General features: G+C 41.7%; 1 protein-coding gene across 2 annotated transcripts in view; it reads right to left on the bottom strand.

The window, feature by feature from the left end:
* PHYHIPL (phytanoyl-CoA 2-hydroxylase interacting protein like) overlaps window positions 1-22,752 on the bottom strand; it is a 179,965-nt gene that overhangs the window by 35,425 nt on the left and 121,788 nt on the right. For both annotated transcript variants that reach the window (XM_073548265.1, XM_073548266.1), the window contains exon 2: window positions 10,292-10,488. In XM_073548265.1, coding sequence (XP_073404366.1) covers window positions 10,292-10,488 — 197 coding nt within the window. The remainder of the gene's footprint in view (window positions 1-10,291; window positions 10,489-22,752) is intronic.

Here is a 22,752-nt window from a genome sequence, read left to right as displayed (position 1 = left end):
ATACCTCTAGTTAGAAATGATGTATAGTTCTTCTAATTCGCTATGTTTCTGCCTTCATGTGCAGGCATTGCGGGAACTTAGGTATCCAAGGTTACGACCACTAGCATCTAGCTGTCACTATGTCGAAGCCGTGGGTACCCAAGATCCTGCAATGCCTTCACATGAGGAAAGAGACAGCGAATCAGAAAAACTGATAAACGTTTAAAGTTACACAGGGTTACAAGTCCTAGATGGCAGAATGGCAAAAACACAAAAGAGGAATTCACTAAGGCCGGTGTTTCAATCGCCAGTACTGAACAGATATCTGTTGGAGAAAGATGCCCCAATTTCTGGCGTAAATTATAATAAATCTGTTGCCCCTCCCGCTAAGCGCTGGCCATATCTCTCGTCACTTTTGAAAAGATGTGGAGTGCAAAATCGCAAAAAAAGTTTTTGCCAGAAACGCGTGGTAAATCTTGTGTTACATTTTCTACATAATGTTCTGACTTAAAGCTCCCAATATTCTCTAACAGATTTTATGATTTAAGAGGGAATGTACCAGAAAGATCACTCCCCAAAACTGTATGCATGGTCATGTACTGGAAGTGAGTGAAAAATAAACGCTTTATTCCAAGATGTTCACAATTTGCAAATGAGGCAGCAAGTGCTTTCTCCCGCCCAGAGCACTTAATGAAACTCTGCATCCTCAGGTTATTTCCATCCTTGTCTATGTTGATCTGTATTACTCATCATAAGTGTGCAAAAAATACATATCACATATGGCTTTCCATCTGTATGGTATTTGTTTTTACAGATCTATTGCAATTATTAACTCAGAAACCTATATTTGGCTTTTTATTATTTATTAAATGTTGAAAAAAAGACAAAATATGGATGCCACATGGTTGTAATATGAATGTAAAAAACTGATATACGGTTGATACATGGATGAAAAATTGTCTGCTTCTTCTGGACGAAAAATTGACTATTTCATATAATCTCATCTGAACTTGGCCTAAATAAAGGACAATAAGGATCCATAGTCAAGAAACCATGAGGCTCCATAGAGAACCTGAGGTGGGGCTCCATAGAGAACCTGAGCTGGGGCCCCATTCATGGGCAGACAAGTATGACTGTTGGAGCCTTAAAAGAAAAGTAGGTTTGATTTTGCAGATAAACTTTTGCAGAAAGGCCCAGGGATAATTTGCACTAGAAATAATACCGTACCAGCCTCCCCTGATTAGAGTACTGTGCCGTGGACATAAGTCTGTTTAATCCAGAATGCACCCAGCGCAGATGCTTTAAATTAAGCAGATTCCATCTAATCAACAATCAGATTTGTTGGTTAATCTGTGCGAAATATGATTTTTGACCTCATGAAAGACAATTTAAAGATAGACAAAAATTAGACTTTGTCACACAGACCACTGATGTGCGGAGTCCCCCAACATGCTTTTAAAATAATAATTCAAAAAGGGATCTAGATGCTCAAAACCAAGGAGGCTGTGGGGACATCATACTGTATGGGGACATCATTTTGTGTGTGGGATATTGAGGGAATCATACTGCGCAGAGGGAACTGTGTAGGTATAAGGAGGTGGCGGGGACCCTCATGTACCTTCTTTCTCCTTGATGCTGTTCACCTGTGTCACATGTGGCACCCTGATGTTTTATTAAAGTTTTGCTATCTCTCTTGCACTGTAATATGATGTATTGTGCTTTAGCTTAGGGATAGAATAGTACGTAGTGCAGGACCATAGGGGGATTAGAATAGAGGGGGCACATTATAGAGTTAAGGGATAGCATAAGAATAGATGTAAGAGTTAGTTAGATACAGGTAGCATAGGGGTTAAGCAGATAGGAGGAGTCACAGAGCAGAGCAGCACAGAGCAGGGGGGTATAAGAAAGATACTTCCTGGTTCTGTCAGATGCCGGGCCAGCTTGCCCAAGGGCAGGACGTGTGAATAGAGAGAAAGAGAACAAAGAACTAAAGCGGTGGGGATAAGTCTGCAGAGTGCAGTAAGGGTCCCCAGGCTGAGAATCGTGCAGGTGGTCACCAGCTTAGACAGAATCGTTCCAAGGAAGGATCCAAAGCTAGCAGCTGGGATTGGATGGCAGCTGAGTCGGCGAGCCCGTTACCCTATAACTCGCAGCCAGACCAGGGAAACGGCAGGAAGTTGGTGGGCTTGGAGCACGAGTGGGTCAGAGATTGCCTAAGAGTGAGACAGAGGCTGCAAGGGTATAGACAGAGTTGATAGGAAGCATCGACTTTGCCCGGACGGCAGGGAAAGATAAGATGTCTCTGTGTTTGAACTGTGCTGGCTGTGAGATGAATATGCTACTGTTCGGTAAAGTTTAACAGAACTGTGGCTTTGTGGTGTTTCCTGAGATCTGGTCCCCAGCAACCAAAGTGACCGTGAAATGGAGGTAACTGATTGTAACACAAGACGAGACTTCATTTACCTCCCCATGTTCAAGGTGCCAGGGTGCTCACTGACTGTTGCTTAGTGAACTCGCCCACGACTACCACTCCGTGCCACCTTGATACATTGGCATCATACTGCCTGGGGTGTTGTGGGGGGCATCGTGCTGTGTGCGGGATTCTACTGTGGGGGCTTCAGACACAGACATTGATTAAAATGAACTTTTGTTTGTGTGGAAACCCCTGTAAATCCTGATGATCCATCCCTGGAACAGGTCATCAATACCATACTGGTGAAGATATGACACCTAGAAGTCGCACCAATCAGTTCTTTGCATCTCCAGCCCATGTACACAGCCATAACAGCTCAGCTCCACACTCTGAGTAGTGGCCGTTCTCTGGTGCTCAGCTCCCAATAACTTTACAAGAGCACCTTAACGTGGTCACTGCATATCATGGAGTGGTGCTGATCCGACTTTGTACACTGTGTCCATCTGAAAACATGTCAATGAAAGTCCATGGTGTCTGACCCCAACTGATCTGATATTTATGACCTATCTTAAGGGTGCTTTCACACTGCTCTATGTCACACGTTCATTGGTCCTATTGGGGCTTATGTCCGAACCCCCCCGCATAACGAGATTGGTATTTGTGTGCTGACAGGGCCATAGACTATAATGATACTAACAGAGTGAGCTTGTGTTCAGTCGTGCATCATTTTAAGGTGCATATGCCTACTGGAGGCAGACACACAGATGTAGTAGACTGCGTCTAGGTGTCTGCCCCTAATAGGTATATACGCCTGAAAATGATGCACAAAAGTGCACACGTCGACACCATTATGGTCTATGGTCCAGTCGACATATACATAGAAATCCCATTTTGAGGGGGTCCGGATGTCATCACCGATGGGACCAATGAACGTGTGACAAAGCGCATTGTGAAACACCCTAAGGAAAGGCCATCAAGATGAAAGCCTTGAAACTCCTTTAACTTTCTTACCACAAAAATAGCACCGGCTGTGTTTTTCACATGAAAGAATTCCGCGCCCTTTTAATGTGGGAATGCAAGATACAAAATTTACACTTTATTTCAAAAACAGGAAACAGCTAGGCCTGAGGATAAATTGTGACCTGACCAGGCTTGTGAGAGCCGTAGAACAGGTCCATTCACAAAGTCATATACCTGATTTACAGATGCAAATCACTGCAATTATGGATGACATGCCAAACAACTGGCAAACAATTACAGGGTGCGCATGATGTCACCAACATCAAGAGGTCTCCTACAACGAAAAGGTCCACACACCCAAAGGCGTCAATTGAGGCTTGCGAGAATTAGATTTCTACTACTTTCCAGATAATTGTTTCTCCACACATTATACTGACAGTTCCCCAGGCAAGAGAAAAGTCTGCAAGGATACGACAGTCTCCATGACACTTGTTAAAGTGTTATAGGGGAGCAATATATTAAAAAAACTAATAAACCCAAACACAGGAAATTGGACATTGAGAGTCTCATCCCTTGTCATGACATTTATGGGCATCATGAAACTTGGCTGAGGCAGAATACATTAATAAAACACTAACACATAAGGGGACTTAGAAATCTCAGATCTGCTCTGATCCCACCAAATCTGATATTTGAGAGACGGGACTTGGATAAGCGGAGCGTGAAAAGTAGATTAGAACATACCCCAGCGTAGTTAGGAAGAGAAGATGGTGCCTATAGGATGCTGACAAATTTACCACGTCATGTGTCATTTTGATAACTTTGTTGTTGGAAAACAAACTATTTCCATTAAACCATACATTTATGCACCCTATACCCCTACAGTAAGTCTTAAACACTGAGTCTGGTCTGCTAGGGACTAGCCAAAAAGTAGTAATAGTAGTAGTTAGTTAGGTCTCATTCACACATCCGGGTTTTATATGGATACATGGATAGAACTCCTACAGTAAAATAATGAATGGAGCCGTTGACATGTCTGCAAAATCGCGGTGACATGCCTGACTTTGATCTGAGTGTCGGATCAAAATCGGCAATACCAGTCTATGGGTCAATGAAAAAAATCGGATGCTATCTGAGGGTTGTCCGTTTTTTTACGGACAGCTAGATTGGAGAAGGTAAAGAAACTGATAAAAAATAACTAATGAAACTCGGAACAATTTTCTTGCATAAGAAAATCAATGACGTCTTAGGTTTATTAGGATTGTAGCTAGGACACAAGCATTGATGACCCAACAGCTTATTTTTAGGATACTCTATAAAGACAAGAAAATCACCAATATGCAAACTTAATGCTGGTGATTTTAATGGCGTTGTCTGGAATATAGTTTCTATTGCTTGGCCCACATAGTGATGTAGCTGCTATATCATTAGTTGTTCTTCATTATTTTCTGGCTAGTGCAGTCTATATTAATATGATTTTGGGACAGAGTTTGGGACTTTCAAGTGGAATTTTCTTAATCAAACAAGCATTAGGACTATATGTGTAGTGGATAAAGTAATTCATATTATTATAGTACTAGCATTGTGAATGAAATTTTACAAAAATATTTTCTTACCTCATTTATGACCACATCCAAGTTGAACTGAACTTTCATGTGGTCATAAGTTAGTTCAGAGATTTAGAAGAAGACAGATACCTCAGCCGTCAGAACGAGTTCGCTGCCTGCTATGTACAGAGACACATAGAGGATGCAGAACCAAAAACGTCAAAACATAAGTTAAAAAATGACCTTCAGCCAAAAATATTTGCATGAAAAAGGGAACCTGTCATTAGGTTTCAGTGTTCTTAATGGTTCCCACCACAGTGTTGTGAGTGCAGCACGCTTCAAAAATCATTTTACTTACGTTCTATTGCAATCCTCCAAAAATTGATTTTAGTCTTGTTCCTCGCCAATCACGTCTGTTTGATGGGCGAGTTCCTGAATTATTCTCAGTATCCCCTGTAATGTTATACAATACAGCCAACTTGCCTTGATTTGTGTGAGCGAAGTCCAATACATCATCCACATTGTGGTGTCTATCGAGCACTTTCGCTTTACCTCTGTTTAGGGCAGCAGGGTCAACTGAGCAATGCGCCTGCGTTGGCCTCCAGATGTATGGCGATAGTACGAGTTAGGAGCCGTGCACATGTCCTATCTTTTCCTCGGAAGGAGTCGGTCCTAGGAAAAAAATCATAGCATGTACGATTTATCTCCGAGAATCTGCTGGCACTCGCCCATTCAAATCTATGGGTCCTTGGAAAAAATTGGATGGTACTCGAGTGACATGTGAGTGCGGTCCGATTTTCACGGACTCACAATAGGTTAAGAAACTTTTTTTTACCATCTCCGAGAAAATCGGATCCCACTCTGATTAGCGTCTGATTAGAGTGTGATTGGCCTAATCGGACCGATTTTTTCAGATGGGAGGAGAATGGTTGTGTGACCCCGGCCTCCGGCGGTGCAATGTGGATGAAGGAAGGGATGTCGTCAACATCTTCAATCAAGGAAAGGGCTGGATTATAAAACATTACAGGAACTGATGATTTGGGAACCTTTCTGGGGAAATATAAATATGGTTGAAGACAAGATGATGGTCAGTTTTTGGAGAAACAGTAGGGTGGGACCGCGTCAGTACGAAAAAAAATAGAAAATTAGACAAGAATTACAGTCACAACAGAGGTGGGATCTACCTGATGGCAGGTTTCCTTCAAGTAAAAAAGGTCTTCATATCCTTTAAGCTTCTGGTTGGGTTGTATTTGATTCTAAGATTTCCCTGCACTTGTCATACGTCTTGATAAAATATTTGCCTGCTGAAGAATAATGCGAACTTCATCCGGTTGTAGCATTCATCATTATGCAAAACATCAAGGAGAGATATTCAAAGTGCAATGCAAATCTCTGTCCTTCCAGGCGGCACAGAAGCTTTAACCTATTTATTTTCTATTACACATTTTAATAGAGATTGTATTGCTTGCGTGCGGCTCCATGATTGCAGGAGCGATTTACGGATAATGCACTGACCACACGGGCTACATGCAGATCCTCATAGCTCTGAGTGGAGGAGTTGATCAATAAATTACAATTACTGCAATTACCAAGTCCTTCAATTATAAACAGCTCTAAAATCTTCTTACCATGATTATTGCATTTCTGACAAATCTACCCTTAAAAAACAATCACAGACTTGTGCACAAAAGGGATAAATGTACATCCCCTGAAGACAAAGAGTGTCCAGCCAAGGAGAAGCGGTGAGGCTGGATCACACATCGTGTATCTCCACAGTGCAGTGTACGGACGGGGTGTAGGCTGGAGCTACACAGCGACAAGTGTCACACCACATGAAGATCACAGTGTCGGATATTGACATCACATTTAAAGATTTCCAATAGTGTCACATTGCAAACTACAATGTACTGTGACTGCAACGCAAAGTCGCAAATGTTCACAATCGTGTTGGATTTTCTGTCGCTGGTCGCAAGTTGTCAAGGACTTTAGGGACCCCTTCACACGTCTGTATAAAACAAGTAGGTGTGAAACTAATATCGGTGTCAGTGTTTTCCATCAATGTGTCCATTTTTACCATCAGTATGTTATCCGTGTTTCATCCATGTGTCTGTTTTTACCATTAATGTTTTATCCGTGTGTCATCCATGTGTCCATTTTTACCATCCGTGTGTTGTCCGTGTGTCCATTTATACCATCCGTGTGTTAGCCGTGTGTCCATTTATACCATCCGTGTGTTATCCATGTGTCCATTTATACCATCCGTGTTTTATCAGTGTGTCCATTTTTACCATCCCTGTGTCATCCACGTGTCCATTTTCACCATCAGTATATTTCTCCTATACTTTACAATGATGAACACGGACAGCACACAGTTGATACCTAGATCTCATCTGCGTGCTGTACATGTTTTTCACGGATCCATACACTTGAAGAAAACGAATACCAAACATACTGCAAACACGGCCGTGTGAAGGAGGCCTTATGCTGCAGCACTGAAATACACTCACTGGCCACTTTATTAGGTACACCTGTCCAACTGTGTGTTAAGACTTAATTTCTAATCAGCCAATCACATGGCGGCAACTCAGTGCATTTAGGCATGTAGACATGGTCAAGACAATCTCCTGCAGTTCAAACCGAGCATCAGTATGGGGAAGAAAGGTGATTTGAGTGCCTTTGAACGTGGCATGATTGTTGGTGCCAGAAGGGCTGGTCTGAGTATTTCAGAAACTGCTGATCTACTGGGATTTTCACGCACAACCATCTCTAGGGTTTACAGAGAATGGTCCGAAAAAGAAAAAAAATCCAGTGAGCGGCAGTTCTGTGGCCGGAAATGCCTTGTTGATGCCAGAGGTCAGAGGAGAATGGGCAGACTGGTTCGAGCTGATAGAAAGGCAACAGTGACTCAAATTGCCACCCGTTACAACCAAGGTAGGCAGAAGAGCATCTCTGAACGCACAGTGCGTCGAACTTTGAGGCAGATGGGCTACAGCAGCAGAAGACCACACCGGGTACCACTCCTCTCAGCTAAGAACAGGAAACTGAGGCTACAATTTGCACAAACTTATCGAAATTGGACAGTAGAAGATTGGAAAAACGTTGCCTGGTCTGATGAGTCTCGATTTCTGCTGCGACATTCGGATGGTAGGGTCAGAATTTGGCGTAAACAACATGAAAGCATGGATCCATCCTGCCTTGTATCAACGGTTCAGGCTGGTGGTGGTGGTGTCATGGTGTGGGGAATTTTTTCTTGGCACTCTTTGGGCCCCTTGGTACCAATTGAGCATCGTTGCAACGCCACAGCCTACCTGAGTATTGTTGCTGACCATGTCCATCCCTTTATGACCACAATGTACCCAACATCTGATGGCTACTTTCAGCAGGATAATGCGCCATGTCATAAAGCTCGAATCATCTCAGATTGGTTTCTTGAACATGACAATGAGTTCACTGTACTCAAATGGCCTCCTCAGTCACCAGATCTCAATCCAATAGAGCATCTTTGGGATGTGGTGGAACGGGAGATTCGCATCAGGGATGTGCAGCCGACAAATCTGCGCCAACTGTGTGATGCCATCATGTCAATATGGTCCAAAATCTCTGAGGAATGCTTCCAGCACCTTGTTGAATCTCTGCCACGAAGAATTGAGGCAGTTCTGAAGGCAAAAGGGGGTCCAACCCCTTACTAGCATGGTGTACCTAATAAAGTGGCCAGTGAGTGTAGTTCACAAGACAGAAAGTTGCAGACTAGTTGCACAAATGTTTTTGGTTGTGCGACTTGACTGACAATTGCGATCCGGTGTCTTATTGCAACATCGCATCTAATGATTTTCTATGGTCTCATATTGTGACCATCCACGACTTCAACACAGGGTCACAATGTTTCCAAACTTGATTGATTTTCTGCCACTGGTCACAAAGCGCAGATGACCATTTTCAATAAACTTCAATGCAAGAGGCATGCGGTCGCAACTTGCATGCAACTTCTCTGTGATACGTCTGTTTACAGCTAAATCGCAGCTCTAAAATAGTCGCAGGGCAGTAAGTCACAGATAACTTGCACAAATGTTTCCGTCACATGACACCTGTCAGCGTGTAGACCCAGCCTAACTACATCCAACCCTATCAATTTAAAAAAATAATGGATTTCAGCAAATGATATACAAAAGTGCAATCCGGCTATTTTGACACCAATGTTCTCAAATTCGAGCATGTCCTGTCTAAAAGAGACGAGGTCTATTTAAGCCCTGTCCAAAAGTGGGAAATCCTCCTAGTTTCAGTGTCCCTGGGTAGGACTAAAAGTGTGAGCGTCTCCTAATTTCAGTGTTCCTGGGGAGGACTAAAAGTGCGAGCTTCTCCTAATTTCAGTGTTCCTGGGGAGGACTAAAAGTGTGAGCTTCTCCTAATTTCTGTGTTCCTGGGGAGGACTAAAAGTGTGAGCTTCTCCTAGTTTTGGTGTTCCAGGGTGGGACTAAAAGTGAGAGCTCCTCATAGTTTCAGTGTTCCTGGGCAGGACTAAAAGTGAGAGCTCCTCATAGTTTCAGTGTTCCTGGGCAGGACTAAAACTAGAAGCTCCTCATAGTTTCAGTGTTCCTGGGCAGGACTAAAACTAGAAGCTCCTCCTAGTTTCAGTGTTCCTGAGCAGGAATAAAAGTTAGAGCTCCTCCTAGTTTTTGTGTTCCTAAGCGGGACTTAAACACCCCCCTATTTTAAAAAAACAAGATGTTAAGTATGAATCCAGCGAATATAACAGTCTAGAGACCAATGAACTTCCACACTTAGATTCTGTATGTATCTCACTGAAAAAAAACATGGCATTCACCATTGTGGCATGCTGTATTACTGAGGCATTTTAGGCTATGTGCACACGCTGCGGATTGGCCAGCGGTTTTCCCCTGCGGATTGACACCTGGACAATGGAATAGGTGTCAAACGGCAGCGGAATCCGCAGAAAGAATTGACATGTCATTTCTTTCTGCGGATTTCAAACCGCAGCTTTTCAGCAGTGAAAAAACCGCAGCATGTGCACTGCGGATTGTAAATCCCATAGACTTACATGGTACTGTACACTGTCTGCGGAACTGCTGCGGATCCGCAGCAGAATCCGCAGCGTGAGCACATACCCTAAGAAAAATGTCTAGGGATATGCTCTGTAAGAAGTCACCATACCATCATTAAATTTACTATTTATAGTAATTTCTATATTAACAAACAGTTGAAGTACTACATTCCGCAAATTGACTATAAATTGTCTAAGCGGCTGACGATATGCAGTTGGCGGGGGTCAGGCAGAAGTGAAATTCTCTAATGCTTGGTCAGTTGGGACAAATAGCAAAATAGAGCAGATCAGATACCAAAATATATCATGACAACATTAAAAAATTAGATTTACCTTATGCTTAAACTTGTTGGAATTCTTGTTTTCCTTCTTATTCAGATCAATAAAGTAGTGTGTTATCCGATCCTTAGATTTAGAATCCATATCCCACGAGATCTTGAAAGAGTCACATGTGATGTTACTTATCTTGATATTGTGAGGTACAGGCAGTTCCTCCATCTCTGCGATGCCGCTGTCTTGAGATTTGTTCCCTGAAAATAAGAAACATGTTATTATTCATAATCTGTACATGTTTTACAAGGAGACCATGTAACTAACCATAGTTATGATTAACTACACACTAAGGGGAGACAATTGTCAAATGGGACATCACTGAATTATCACTGGGTTGGTTGAAGACCATGTACACCTTTGCATATAATTTTTTTAAATATTCATTTCCTTTCAAAATGTAAAGTTAAGCGACTAAAAAGTCTTCATTCATGTTGTTTAAGTCCTATGTTTAGCTGAGGGATCTGCAAAATATTACAAATTCCATCAGCTCATGCTTCTCAATGCTCTCATTCTCCCCATCTTTCAGTGTCAGACAAATCAGCTGAGAGGTGGAAGTTACAGTGTTTTGTGAAAGTATTTGGCTCCCTGGAACTTTTCAACCTTTTCCCAGATATCATGCTTCAAACATAAAGATACCAAATGTAAATTTTTGGTGAAGAATCAATGACAAGTGGGACACAATTGTGAAGTTGAACGAAATTTATTGGTTATTTTAAATTTTTGTGGAAATTCAAAAATTGAAAAGTGGGGCGTGCAATATTATTCGGTCCCTTTAACTTAATACTTTGTTGCGCCACCTTTTGCTGCGATTACAGCTGCAAGTCTCTTGGGGTATGTCTATCAGTTTTGTACATCGAGAGACTGAAATTCTTGTCCATTCTTCCTTGGCAAACAGCTCAAGCTCAGGGAGGTTTGATGGAGATCGTTTGTGAACAGCAGTTTTCAGCTCTTTCCACAGATTCTTGATTGGATTCAGGTCTGGACTTTGACTTGGCCATTCTAACACCTGGATATGTTTATTTGTGAACCATTCCATTGTAGATTTTGCTTTATGTTTGGGATCATTGTCTTCTTGGAAGACAAATCTCCATCCCGGTCTCAGGTCTTTTGCAGACTCCAACAGGTTTTCTTCAAGAAAATTGTATTGTATTTGGCTCCATCCATCTTCCCATCAATTTTAACCATCTTCCCTGTCCCTGCTGAAGAAAAGCAGGCCCAAACCATGATGCTGCACCACCATGTTTGACAGTGGGGATGCTGTGTTCAGGGTGATGAGCTGTGTTGCCTTTACACCAAACGTATCGTTTGGCATTGTTGCCAAAAAGTTCGATTTTGGATTTATCTGACCAGAGCACCTTCTTCCACATGTTTGGTGTGTCTCCAAGGTGGCTTGTTGCAAACTTTAAACTACACTTTTTATAAATATCTTTGAGAAAAGCTTTCTTCTTGCCACTCTTCCATAAAGGCCAGATTTGTGCAGGGTACAACTGATTGTTGTCCTATGGACAGACGGTCCCACCTCAGCTGTAGATATCTGCAGTTCATCCAGAGTGATCATGGGCCTCTTGGATGCATCTCTGATCATTCTTCTCCTTGCTTGAGATGAAAGTTTAGAGGGACGGCCGGGTCTTGGTAGATTTGCAGTGGTATGATACTCCTTCCATTTCAATATGATCGCTTGCACAGTGCTCCTTGGGATGTTTAAAGTTTTGGAAATCATTTTGCATCCAAATCTGGCTTAAAAACTTCTCCACAACAGTATCACAGACCTGCCTGTTATGTTCCTTGGTCTTCATGATGCTCTCTGTGCATCAAACAGAACCCTGAGACTATCACAGAGCAGGTGCATTTATACTTAGACTTGATTACACACAGGTAGATTATATTTATCATCATTAGTCATTTAGGGCAACATTGGATCATTCAGAGATCCACAATGAACTTCTGGAGTGCGTTTGCTGCACTGAAAGTAAAGGGGCCGAATAATATTGCACGCCCCACTTTTCAGTTTTTTTAATTTCCACAAAAATTTTAAATAATCAATACATTTCATTCAACTTCACAATTGTGTCCCACTTGTTGTTGATTCTTCACTAAAACTTTACACTTGGTATCTTTATGTTTGAAGCATGATATGTGGGAAAAGGTTGAAAAGTTCCAGGGAGCCGAATACTTTCGCAAGGCACTGTATACTCAGATTTCAAATGTATGGAGAGGAGGAAAAAGCATCTCAGTCTCAGGGAGGGTAGATAAAACACAAGAGGAAGACATGGATAAAAAAACAAAGACGAAATAAATGTAAGATAAAAGTTGGGTTGGTATATGAGCTAATGAAGACAGCAGCACCCTGGATACACACACAGCTCATATCAAGCTTATATTTCAGGGAAAGACACTCCCAAAAGAGAAAAATCCAAAATTGGATCAGGTTACAAACTAAATATTAGGGGGTCTGAAAATGAATGAAGGAGTGAAGATTGGTACCTACAACTTAATGCAATTTTTTTTAAAAAAAGGTACCTACTAACATATGTAAAAATATTGCTTTCCATTTAGGTCAAAGGTGTCCATAGCCTCTAAGGTTTCCTTATTGCCTGTGTAACAATCAATGGAGCTGCCACCTTGAATATACGTTCCGAATAATAAAAAAAATGAAAATGCCACCAAATACTATAAATGGTATCAGAGTTAGGGATGATCAGACCTGTGGAATTTCAAATTCTGGTACCCAATCCGAACCTTATTTGAAAGTGAGGTACAGATGCCCCAAATTGAATCAGAACCCAAACCCCATTAAGAAGAATGGTGACCCAAACTTTTGGCTGGAAAATTCTCTTTCTCTGTCTCTTCAACAGACTTCCCCCAGCACGCTGAACATTGCAACGGACTTCTGGGAGAAGTCCGTGTTCGGCGATTAGCATCGGACACTTAGTGTCTTTTTGGGGGGATCTATCTCTTCTATTGGTGCTTTCTGACCAGTTGAAAAATTATTTTACTTTTGACCAAGGTACTGATAGGTCACCTCAATATCCCACCATCATTTTTCACTGATGTCATATTGAATAGTGAATTATCATCTACATAGTTATTACCACTTTACAGCCTATCATTATAGCTGCTAAAGATCTGTCATAAAAAGCCCAAAAGACGTACACCCTCAGCAATCACTGCAGAATCACGAGAGCATTGTTCTTTTTAACAAAGCCACTCTTGAGAAAATGACTGCCCACCCCCATAAACGCTAACATCACATACAAATCAAAACCAACCCTATTCTTTACATAATGGCAGACTGGCACATTTCTAACATTTGTAGTTCCCATGCTTTCATCCCTTTAAGAGAACCTGTCAGCAATATCTTGCATATAGATGCAGTGGTATGTCTCTATTGGTGCTCGTTTCCCTAAAAAATTGACACCTTTTTTGTAGAGATCTGATGTGCCAGTCATGAGAAAACTAGCCAGGAAGCCATATGCAAATCAGGCTAGAAGTTCACTTGGGGCGTGTCAATGCATGTGCACTAACACGCCCCTAAAGCACTTCCTGGCTAATTTGTATGTATAGGGGTTCTACACTAGATCTCTAATGACTTGCACATCTGATCTTTACTAAAAAAGGTGTCATTTTTTATTGACACACAAGCAACTTTACAGCCTTGTCACTACTTATAATCCCTTTAAAGGAAACCCATCAGTAAAAATGTGCTGACATGTTTCCTTTAAAGGGATTATCCCATGCTTGAAAATTGCTACCAAACACTTGTCTTCTTCTTTGATGTCAGCGTGTACTAATCCTGCTAGGAAAATTCATGTATTACTTCACAGTAAACTTACAACTAGCTGCCCATTACCTAAAACCACAGGCTTAAAGAGTAATCGTCATTTTAATTTTTGATTCCATGAATCAGTAGTACACATGAAAATAAGCAACTTTATAATATATCTTATCAGAGAAATGTGCTTCTTTCTCTGCCAGAAGTGATCAGTCAAATTCTCAATTCTGATGTAAAATCTGCATTCATTGAAGACTTTCCCATTACTGACATAGGAGATGGAAGCTGTTACTGATAACACTCTATGTAGGCGGGAAAAGGCGGAAGGAGGGAGGAGCTTTGCCCCAAGCTCCTCCCTAATCCAACCTACATAGAATTGTATCCATAGCAACGCTCATCTCCTGTCTCACAATTTTGCTAAAGACTGATCAATTTTGGCAGAGAAAGAAGCAGATTTCTCTGATCCGATAGCTTACAAAGTTAATTATTTTCATCTGTGCTACTGATTTCTAAAATAAAAATTAAATTGATGGTTACTCTTTAAGTGGGGATGCCAAGTAACTTGTCTCAGATTTCCAACTGTGAGGGGGCAAGAAAGCTTAATAGGTCTTTAATTAGATCTGTAAGGCGCTGCGCACTATGATGGCATTATATACAGCATATAGGGAAAATTAACTTTTCATCATAGTTTTATGTCTTCGATTTTGACCCTTATAAAGGAGGAACCCCCCCACTGTGCTGCTCCATATGGCCGGCTTCCAGGCATTTATATCTGCTCTTACATATCACTCTGCTGCCACCTACTGGCCTTTTTGTGTACAGAAATCTGTAGTTAATTAATTCTTAAGGCGTGCCTTTCATTTCCGGTTTAGGGATCACCTTTCCTCCTGGCAACCATTTCATTTTAATTTCATTTTCTGTGGGAGAGACACCCTTGAACCGAGCTGAGGAAGACATCAGTTTTCGACCACACTTGCTGCACTTTGCTATCACACTTTGCTTACACCTGCTTTCCTAGAGAAGTTCTACTTCTCATCATACTACTACTGATCATACGTTGTACCTACAGACTTCCAAATAAATAAGTCTGGATTGCACACAATCCCTGGTATGCATCATCTCTCCGGATGCTGATCAGCATCGGTCCTGTCTGCTCTGCATCGAGGAAACGGAGGTAGGATCTCTCACAGCCCCTATTAGTCAACCACATCTACATTCGCCTCGTACGGGGACAGAACACTCACTAATGCCTTATACTTATTATTATACAGCTATTTGTAAAAGAAAATAGAATGCAACTGTCCATTTCAGTGCATGTATCACACATCCATAGCTTATTCTTAGTTTTACCTAGAAAGAAAACCTCTTCACTCTTCTGTTGAAGTCAATTGTGAATTTACCAATATAATCCACCATTGTAAACCAGCAACGTCTGTGCTAAGATTCCGGGATTAGGACTTACACAATACACTATCACATTGATGACACAATAAGGTCCTCAATGGCTCCATACACCACCCAACACAATGTCTGATTTCTTTCCTCCATGACTGTGTAGTCCTTTTATCATTTATTATAAAAAAATCAATTTACTCAGCCTCTACAGAATAAACAAGTGACTATTCTGTATAATAACTGACTGTTTTTATCTCAACAAAGAAATAAAAAAAACAACACTGCAAAGGCCTTCATGGTACAGATGAGAACTTCACATATTGTCCATTATTTTTGGAGAATAAATTGCTATGCGAACAGTAAATTGTTCATGGATAGAGGAGATGGGTCTGAGGATATTCTAAGCAGCCTTCAAAGAATTAAATATATGGACGCAGAAATTGTGATAGAAGTCAACGTGATCATTTTTCACGTAATAAATGACTCTTCCAAACAAGCAAATTATAAATGGCTAAAAGAGCAAATTACTAAAGGAAAAAAGAGTTTGAATTTCATGATTCAAGTACATTGTGCAAGTACTGCTCATATAGAGGGTGGTGGTCCACCAGAGGATTCTCCTGTCCTCCTGAGGTCCAGTCCAAGCCTGTTCCTGATCCTTATTTTGTGCAACAACTGAAGAATATACGCCTGCCAAACATCATATACACGTTCAATTATCAGCTGGTCCTTCCGTATTCTATTAGTTCGTCCAGTCTAATGTGTATGGACACCTTAAAAAGTTATTGCTGGGTTTTTTTTTGCATTTTTTTTTTACTTTCATGCATCAATTGTACATGTGAAAATAAGAAACTTTGTAACATTTTATCAGAGAAAATGTCTTGTTTCTCCTACTGGACTGATCTTTCATTCTCAATATTCTCAATTCATGGGTAAAATCTGTGAACATAAATGTTTCCACTACTGAGATAGAAGATGGCAGTTGGTGCTTATGAAGTTCTATGGAGAACTGTTATTTCATGAGAACTTATAGAATGTCAGTGTCTGTCTCTAGCTCCTCCCTCCTCCATAGCATTTTAGAAGCCCCAACTGTCATCTATCTCAGTACTGGAAAATCTGTCTTCACTGAACACAGATTTTACCCTTAAATTTAGATTTTGTGGGATCAATGAAAGTCCCGAGGCAGTCAGACCAATCAATCATTTCTAGCATATCCTACTAAAAAAAAAGGTTGCAAAAAAAAAAATGTAAATCCTTGTACCTTCAACGTGGCCTAAAAGAATGGGCCACAGGTAAGGTCCAGTAATCCTTTTCCCCCACGAGTATTGGGAACCGACATATCGTTACATATTTCCAAGGTGGGATATGTTGAAAATGATCAGAAATACGTCTGCCATTTATATAATGGACCAGCCGTGCTCTGCATCATACTTAGAATCATTACGCACAGATTCTCTGACCGACCGAGCGTAAAATTGAATTCATGCAAATTTTCTTTCAAATACTCCAGTAAGATATTTTTTTTTTTTAGTAACAACGTGGATTGCTCCAGGAATATCGGGACACATGGGAACCCTAACCAAACGCTGTTACATCTACGAGGTTCTGACTCACAGGGAAGATATTGCTGGAGGAGTCAAAAGCTAGAAAAAAAAAGAAGAGAACAGAAAGAAATTTAGAGCTCATCCTTTCTCGTTTAGATGCAGCGGCTTCCTTCACACGACTGGTTTTAATGTGATCCATAAAGAAAAGGAAAAAAGAAAAAGTGTCGCAAAAACAACATAAAAAACAAACAACAAAAGCAAAAAATACTGCAGGTCTATTCATGTACCGAGCTAGAGAGAAAGGAATTGGGACACATCTATACAAAATCTGTCACAGTTTAAGCTTAGATATGGAGTTGAAAAAAATATTTATAACTACGATGTTGATACAGCATCTAGGTGCCATTTTTTATGCATTTTCCTGGTGTCTTGGAAGCAATAATGTCTGCACCACCAAACAGATGGACTGTTTGCGCTCCAGATGTAGATTTTTTTATTTTATTTTAAGGGAATCTGTCATTACCATCAACCCTTCAAAGCTGCATAAAATGATACCTTGATATCTGTGCTCCGATGTCTTATTCTAAACAAATCCACTTTTTCTTAATATGTAAATGAGCTGTTAAGATCTATGGGCTGGACATAGATCTCCCTGAGGATCTGCCTCCAGAGATTATTAAAATGATCAAAATTATGCTTACTAAATACCCTTATTATTATTATTATTATTATTACCTCTATGCATTATTTGCAGTTTATTTTTTACTTTTTATTTCAGGATATTTTGTGATTTTTGCTTTTTGTTTTCTCCAGAGATTATTGTAAATGAAAGGGTGAGTTGCCAGTGTAAGACATGTAGTGACTGACAGTCTGATCTCCTGACGTCATGAGGGTGTTTACTGACAGTGGCAATAAAAGTTTGGGCAAAATAATTGTTATTGTGAACAGTTGAGCAAGTTGAAGATGAAATGATCTCGAAAAGGCCTAAAGATAAAGATGGCACATTTAATATGTATTTTTGGCAAATATATATATATATATATATAGTAATGTGTTACATTTTAAAAATTACAAAAAGGTAAATGGGCCAATGCAAAAGTTTGGGCACCCTGCATTGTTAGTATTTAGTAGCACCCCCTTTTGCAAGTATCACTGTCACGCTGGTGGCAATACAGTGAAGGGAGGACTGCACACAGAAAGGCCAGACCTGCAATGCAGCAGCGAGACCACCAGGTGGCAGCAGAATAGTCAAAACAAGCTGGGTCACTATAGGACTGTAGCGCAGTACAAAAGGAATAAGTAAACACAGAGTTAACAACAAGCCAAATGGGTCAGTACTGGTCAGGAGCAGATATGCCAAAGACTAGAGACAAAATAACAGGTCAGGGTCCAAGCCAATTCAAAACCAGAGAGTCAATACATGAAAGGGAAATACTAAGTCGGGAAGGGAAGAGGGGATAAACAGATACGGGTTCAGTAAGTAAGCAGCAGGACAAATCAGGGCAAACAGAGTCAGCTACACAAGCCGTCGGCAGAAACTATAACTGACATGGTCTGCAGGACACAGCGGAGATAAATAGCAAAACTGGATAATGACAATCACAGCTTGCAAATGATTTTTGTAAAAAGCTAAGAGTCTTTCCCTATAATTTTGACCAGGGGTGTCCAAACTTTGACATGCCCTGTATAGCTTTGTGAGTAAATATTTAGTATAACCTGTGTTTTTATCAATTCAGCCTCTGCACTTTCTTGTCCAGTAGGCAGTCCTATCAGTGACTGACAGCCTTCCTTGTATAAGTGTGTATAGAGAGATAGCTGTCAGTCACTGAAACAAAAATCCCAAAAAGGGGATTTAATGATTAAATCATGGGTTATACTGAATCTTTACTCACAAAACTATATATCAATCTGCTCAGCTCCCCTTGCTCTATATCATGGTGCTGGCATTTTCATGGTGACAGGTTCCCTTTAATGTTTTGTTTAAGGCCATGATAATAGTTGTATTAATTTTTATTATTGAACCGAGGAAAAAATGAAAATCTTTTATTGTAAAGCAATATTTTTATGAGAGGAGAAAGGATAAACTAAAAGAAAAAAAACGAAAAGTCTTTGTTGTCCATTTTCTTGCATTTGTTCCCATTAGTTAAGCATTTCTCAGCTGTTTCCCGCTTTATTATTGTGCATAGGCTTCTAACTCTCTTTTAAAATGTGCAGTGAAGCGGAGCAGGGAGTTTTTTTTTCAATAACACACCTTCTTTGCGGAATTGAATTAGCCGTCTGTTGTCAGAAGATTCCAGCAGTATTGAAATGAGCCCTCTGGTCTTGATCTTGATTATTTCGCTTTTGTTGATTGCACAAGAGTACAGACAAGTGGTAGGCACTGAGCAACCTGACCCAACAGTAACACCTAAATTTCTGCACGCCGCATCCAGGTCTCATTCAGAATTATTTAGACGAGTGGAATTATTTAGAAGTTTGTGACAGCCTTTCCTAGATAATGAGGGAACATTTCTAGACCTTTAACAAGTAAATACATTGTAACACTTGGAAGGAGTTCTTATCACATTGAGAAAATCCTGGAAATGTGAGATTCTGAGAACATAAAGGGAATCTGTCACCCTGGGACATATATGACCTACTTCTCATCTCTCATATCCTCCCTGTCTCACAACCCTAAACAGTTATTCAACACCTTCAATTCTGTCCTCCACCCCCCAGCACCTCCTCCCTCTCCACTCATCTCAGCTGAAGACTTTGCCTCATTTTTCAAGAAGAAGATTGATAACATCAGAGACAGTTTTGGTCAACAACCCCCAGTGCCCTTCCTCCTACCTGCCCTGCCCTCCTCCCCCAAAACCAACTTCTCCACCATTACAGAAGATCGACTCTCTACTCTACTCTCAAGATCACATCTCACTACCTGTGCACTTGACCCGATCCCATCCCACTTCATCCCAAACCTCACCACAGTCTTCATCCCAACCCTAACCCTTCTCTTCAACCTATCACTAACAACTGGTGTTTTCCCCTCAAGCTTTAAACATGCCTCAATCACACCTATCCTCAAAAAGCCCTCTCTTGACCCATCCTCTGTATCTAGCTATCGCCCTATATCACTTCTCCCCTATGGCTCAAAACTACTGGAACAACACGTCCATCTTGAACTATCCTCCCACCTCTCTTCTTGCTCCCTCCTTGACCACTTGCAATCCGGCTTCCGGACATACCACTCCACTGAAACTGCCCTAACTAAGGTCACCAATGACCTACTAGCCGCCAAGGCCAAGCGACACTACTCTGTCCTCCTCCTCCTGGACCTGTCCTCTGCCTTTGACACAGTGGACCATTCCCTATTACTACAGACCCTCTCATCTCTTGGTATCACAGACTTGGACCTATCTTGGATTGCATCATACCTAGCAGACCGGACATTCAGCATCTCCCATTTGCACACCACCTCCTCACCGCGCCCCCTATCCGTCGGAGTCCCGCAAGGTTCAGTCCTAGGGCCCCTGCTCTTCTCCGTTTACACCTTCGGCCTCGGACAGCTCATAGAATCTCATGGCTTTCAGTATCATCTCTATGCTGATGACACACAGATCTACATCTCTGGACCAGATATCACCTCCCTACTAAACAGAATCCCTCAATGTCTGTCTGCTATTTCATCCTTCTTCTCCGCTAGATTTCTAAAACTTAATATGGACAAAACAGAATTAATCATCTTTCGCCCATCTCACGTGAACCCCCCAACGGACCTATCCATTAAAGTAAATGGCTGCCCACTCTCTCCAGTCCCACAAGCTCGCTGCCTCGGGGGTATCCTTGACACTGATCTCTCTTTCAAACCACATATTCAAGCCCTTTCCGCTTCCTGCCGACTTCAACTCAAAAATATTTCACGGATCCGTACATTCCTCAACCAAGAATCTGCAAAAACCCTAGTCCATGCCCTCATCATCTCCCGCCTTGACTACTGCAACCTCCTGCTCTGTGGCCTCCCCTCTCACACTCTCACACCCCTCCAATCTATTCTTAACTCTGCTGTCCGACTAATCCACCTGTCCCCCCACTATTCCCCGGCCTCTCCCCTCTGTCAATCCCTGCACTGGCTCCCCATTACCAAAAGACTCCAGTTCAAAACCCTAATCATGACATACAAAGTCATCCACAACCTGAGTCCTCCCTACATCTGTGACCTAGTCTCTCGGTACTTACCTGCACGAAACCTCTGATCCTCACAAGATCTCCTTCTATACTCCCCTCCTATCTCCTCTTCCCACAATCGCATACAAGATTTCTCCCGCGCATCCCCTCTACTCTGGAACTCTCTACCACAACATATCAGACTCTCGCCTACCATGGAAACCTTCAAAAAGAACTTGAAGACCTACCTCTTCCGACAAGCCAACAACTTGCAGTAACAACCGATCCACCAAACCGCTGCACGACCAGCTCTACCCTCGCCTACTGTACCCTTACCCATCCCGTTGTAGATTGTGAGCCCTTGCGGGCAGGGTCCTCTCTCATCCTGTACCAGTCGTGACTTGTATTGTTTAAGATTACTGTACTTGTATGTATTAGAATCATAGAATCATAGAATCGTAGAGTTGGAAGGGACCTCCTGGGCCATCTGGTCCAACCCCCTGCTCAAAGCAGGATTCGCTAAATCATCCCAGTCAGATGTCTGTCCAGCCTCTGTTTGAAGACTTCCATTGAAGGAGAACTCACCACTTCTCGTGGCAGCTTGTTCCACTCATTGATCACTCTAACTGTCAAAAAGTTTTTTCTAATATCTAATCTGTGTCTCCTCCCATTCAGTTTCATCCCATTGCTTCTAGTCTTTCCTTGTGCAAATGAGAATAAAGTTGATCCTTCTACAATGTGACAGCCCTTTAGATATTTGTAGACAGCTATTAAGTCTCCTCTCAGTCTTCTCTTTCGCAAACTAAACAATCCCAAATCCTGCAACCTTTCCTCATAAGACAGGGTTTGCAGACCGGTCACCATTCTGGTTGATCTTTTCTGATATGTATACCCCTCCTCACATGTAAAGCGCCATGGAATAAATGGCGCTATAATAATAAATAATAATAATAATAATATGGGCATACAGGTAATAGTCCTTCCTGTATGTCTTATATTAATGGTCTTCTTGCTGAGAAATGTTATATCTGTCTTTATGTTAATGATTTCCTCCAGGCTTCGGGGCATGCGGTGCCTGGAAGAGATCCCTGCCTCCTGTCTTCATTGTAATATTTACCCCCTCCCATCAGAATTATGGCTCCGGAATCCCACGCCTGCACCCTGCACTCCCTCAGAAATACATATCTCATCCTCCCTTCTGTGGGCACTACATTCAGAGATCTTCTGCGCAGGCGCGGTGAGTTCAGCTCCAGGGACCTCTGTTGTGTGCGCTGATAAGGTGCTCTCCCCACTTCCTCCCTATATAATCATCACTATGTACACATAGTTCCTAGTGATGACAGTGCAGGGAGTAAGTAGCGAGAGCACATTATGGGTGCGCACCCTGGAGGTCACAGTGACTCGCCGGCGCCTACACAGAAGATCCCTGAGTGCAGCGCCCATAGAAGGGAATATGAGGTATGTATTTCTGAGGGAGTGCAGGGCACAGGAGCGGGATTCTGGGGCCATAACGGACGCTGATGGGAGGAGGTAAAATTGTAATGACAGGGGCAGGGATCTTTTCCAGGCACCGCACGCCCCAGAACCTGGAAGAAATCATTAACATA

This window comes from Dendrobates tinctorius, unplaced genomic scaffold, assembly GCF_039654945.1.
Source record: "Dendrobates tinctorius isolate UK_male_01 unplaced genomic scaffold, ASM3965494v1 ptg000156l, whole genome shotgun sequence".
Lineage (NCBI taxonomy): Eukaryota > Metazoa > Chordata > Amphibia > Anura > Dendrobatidae > Dendrobates > Dendrobates tinctorius.
Note: the sequence above shows the minus strand (reverse complement) of the source record. Positions and strands in the feature narration are given on the sequence as shown.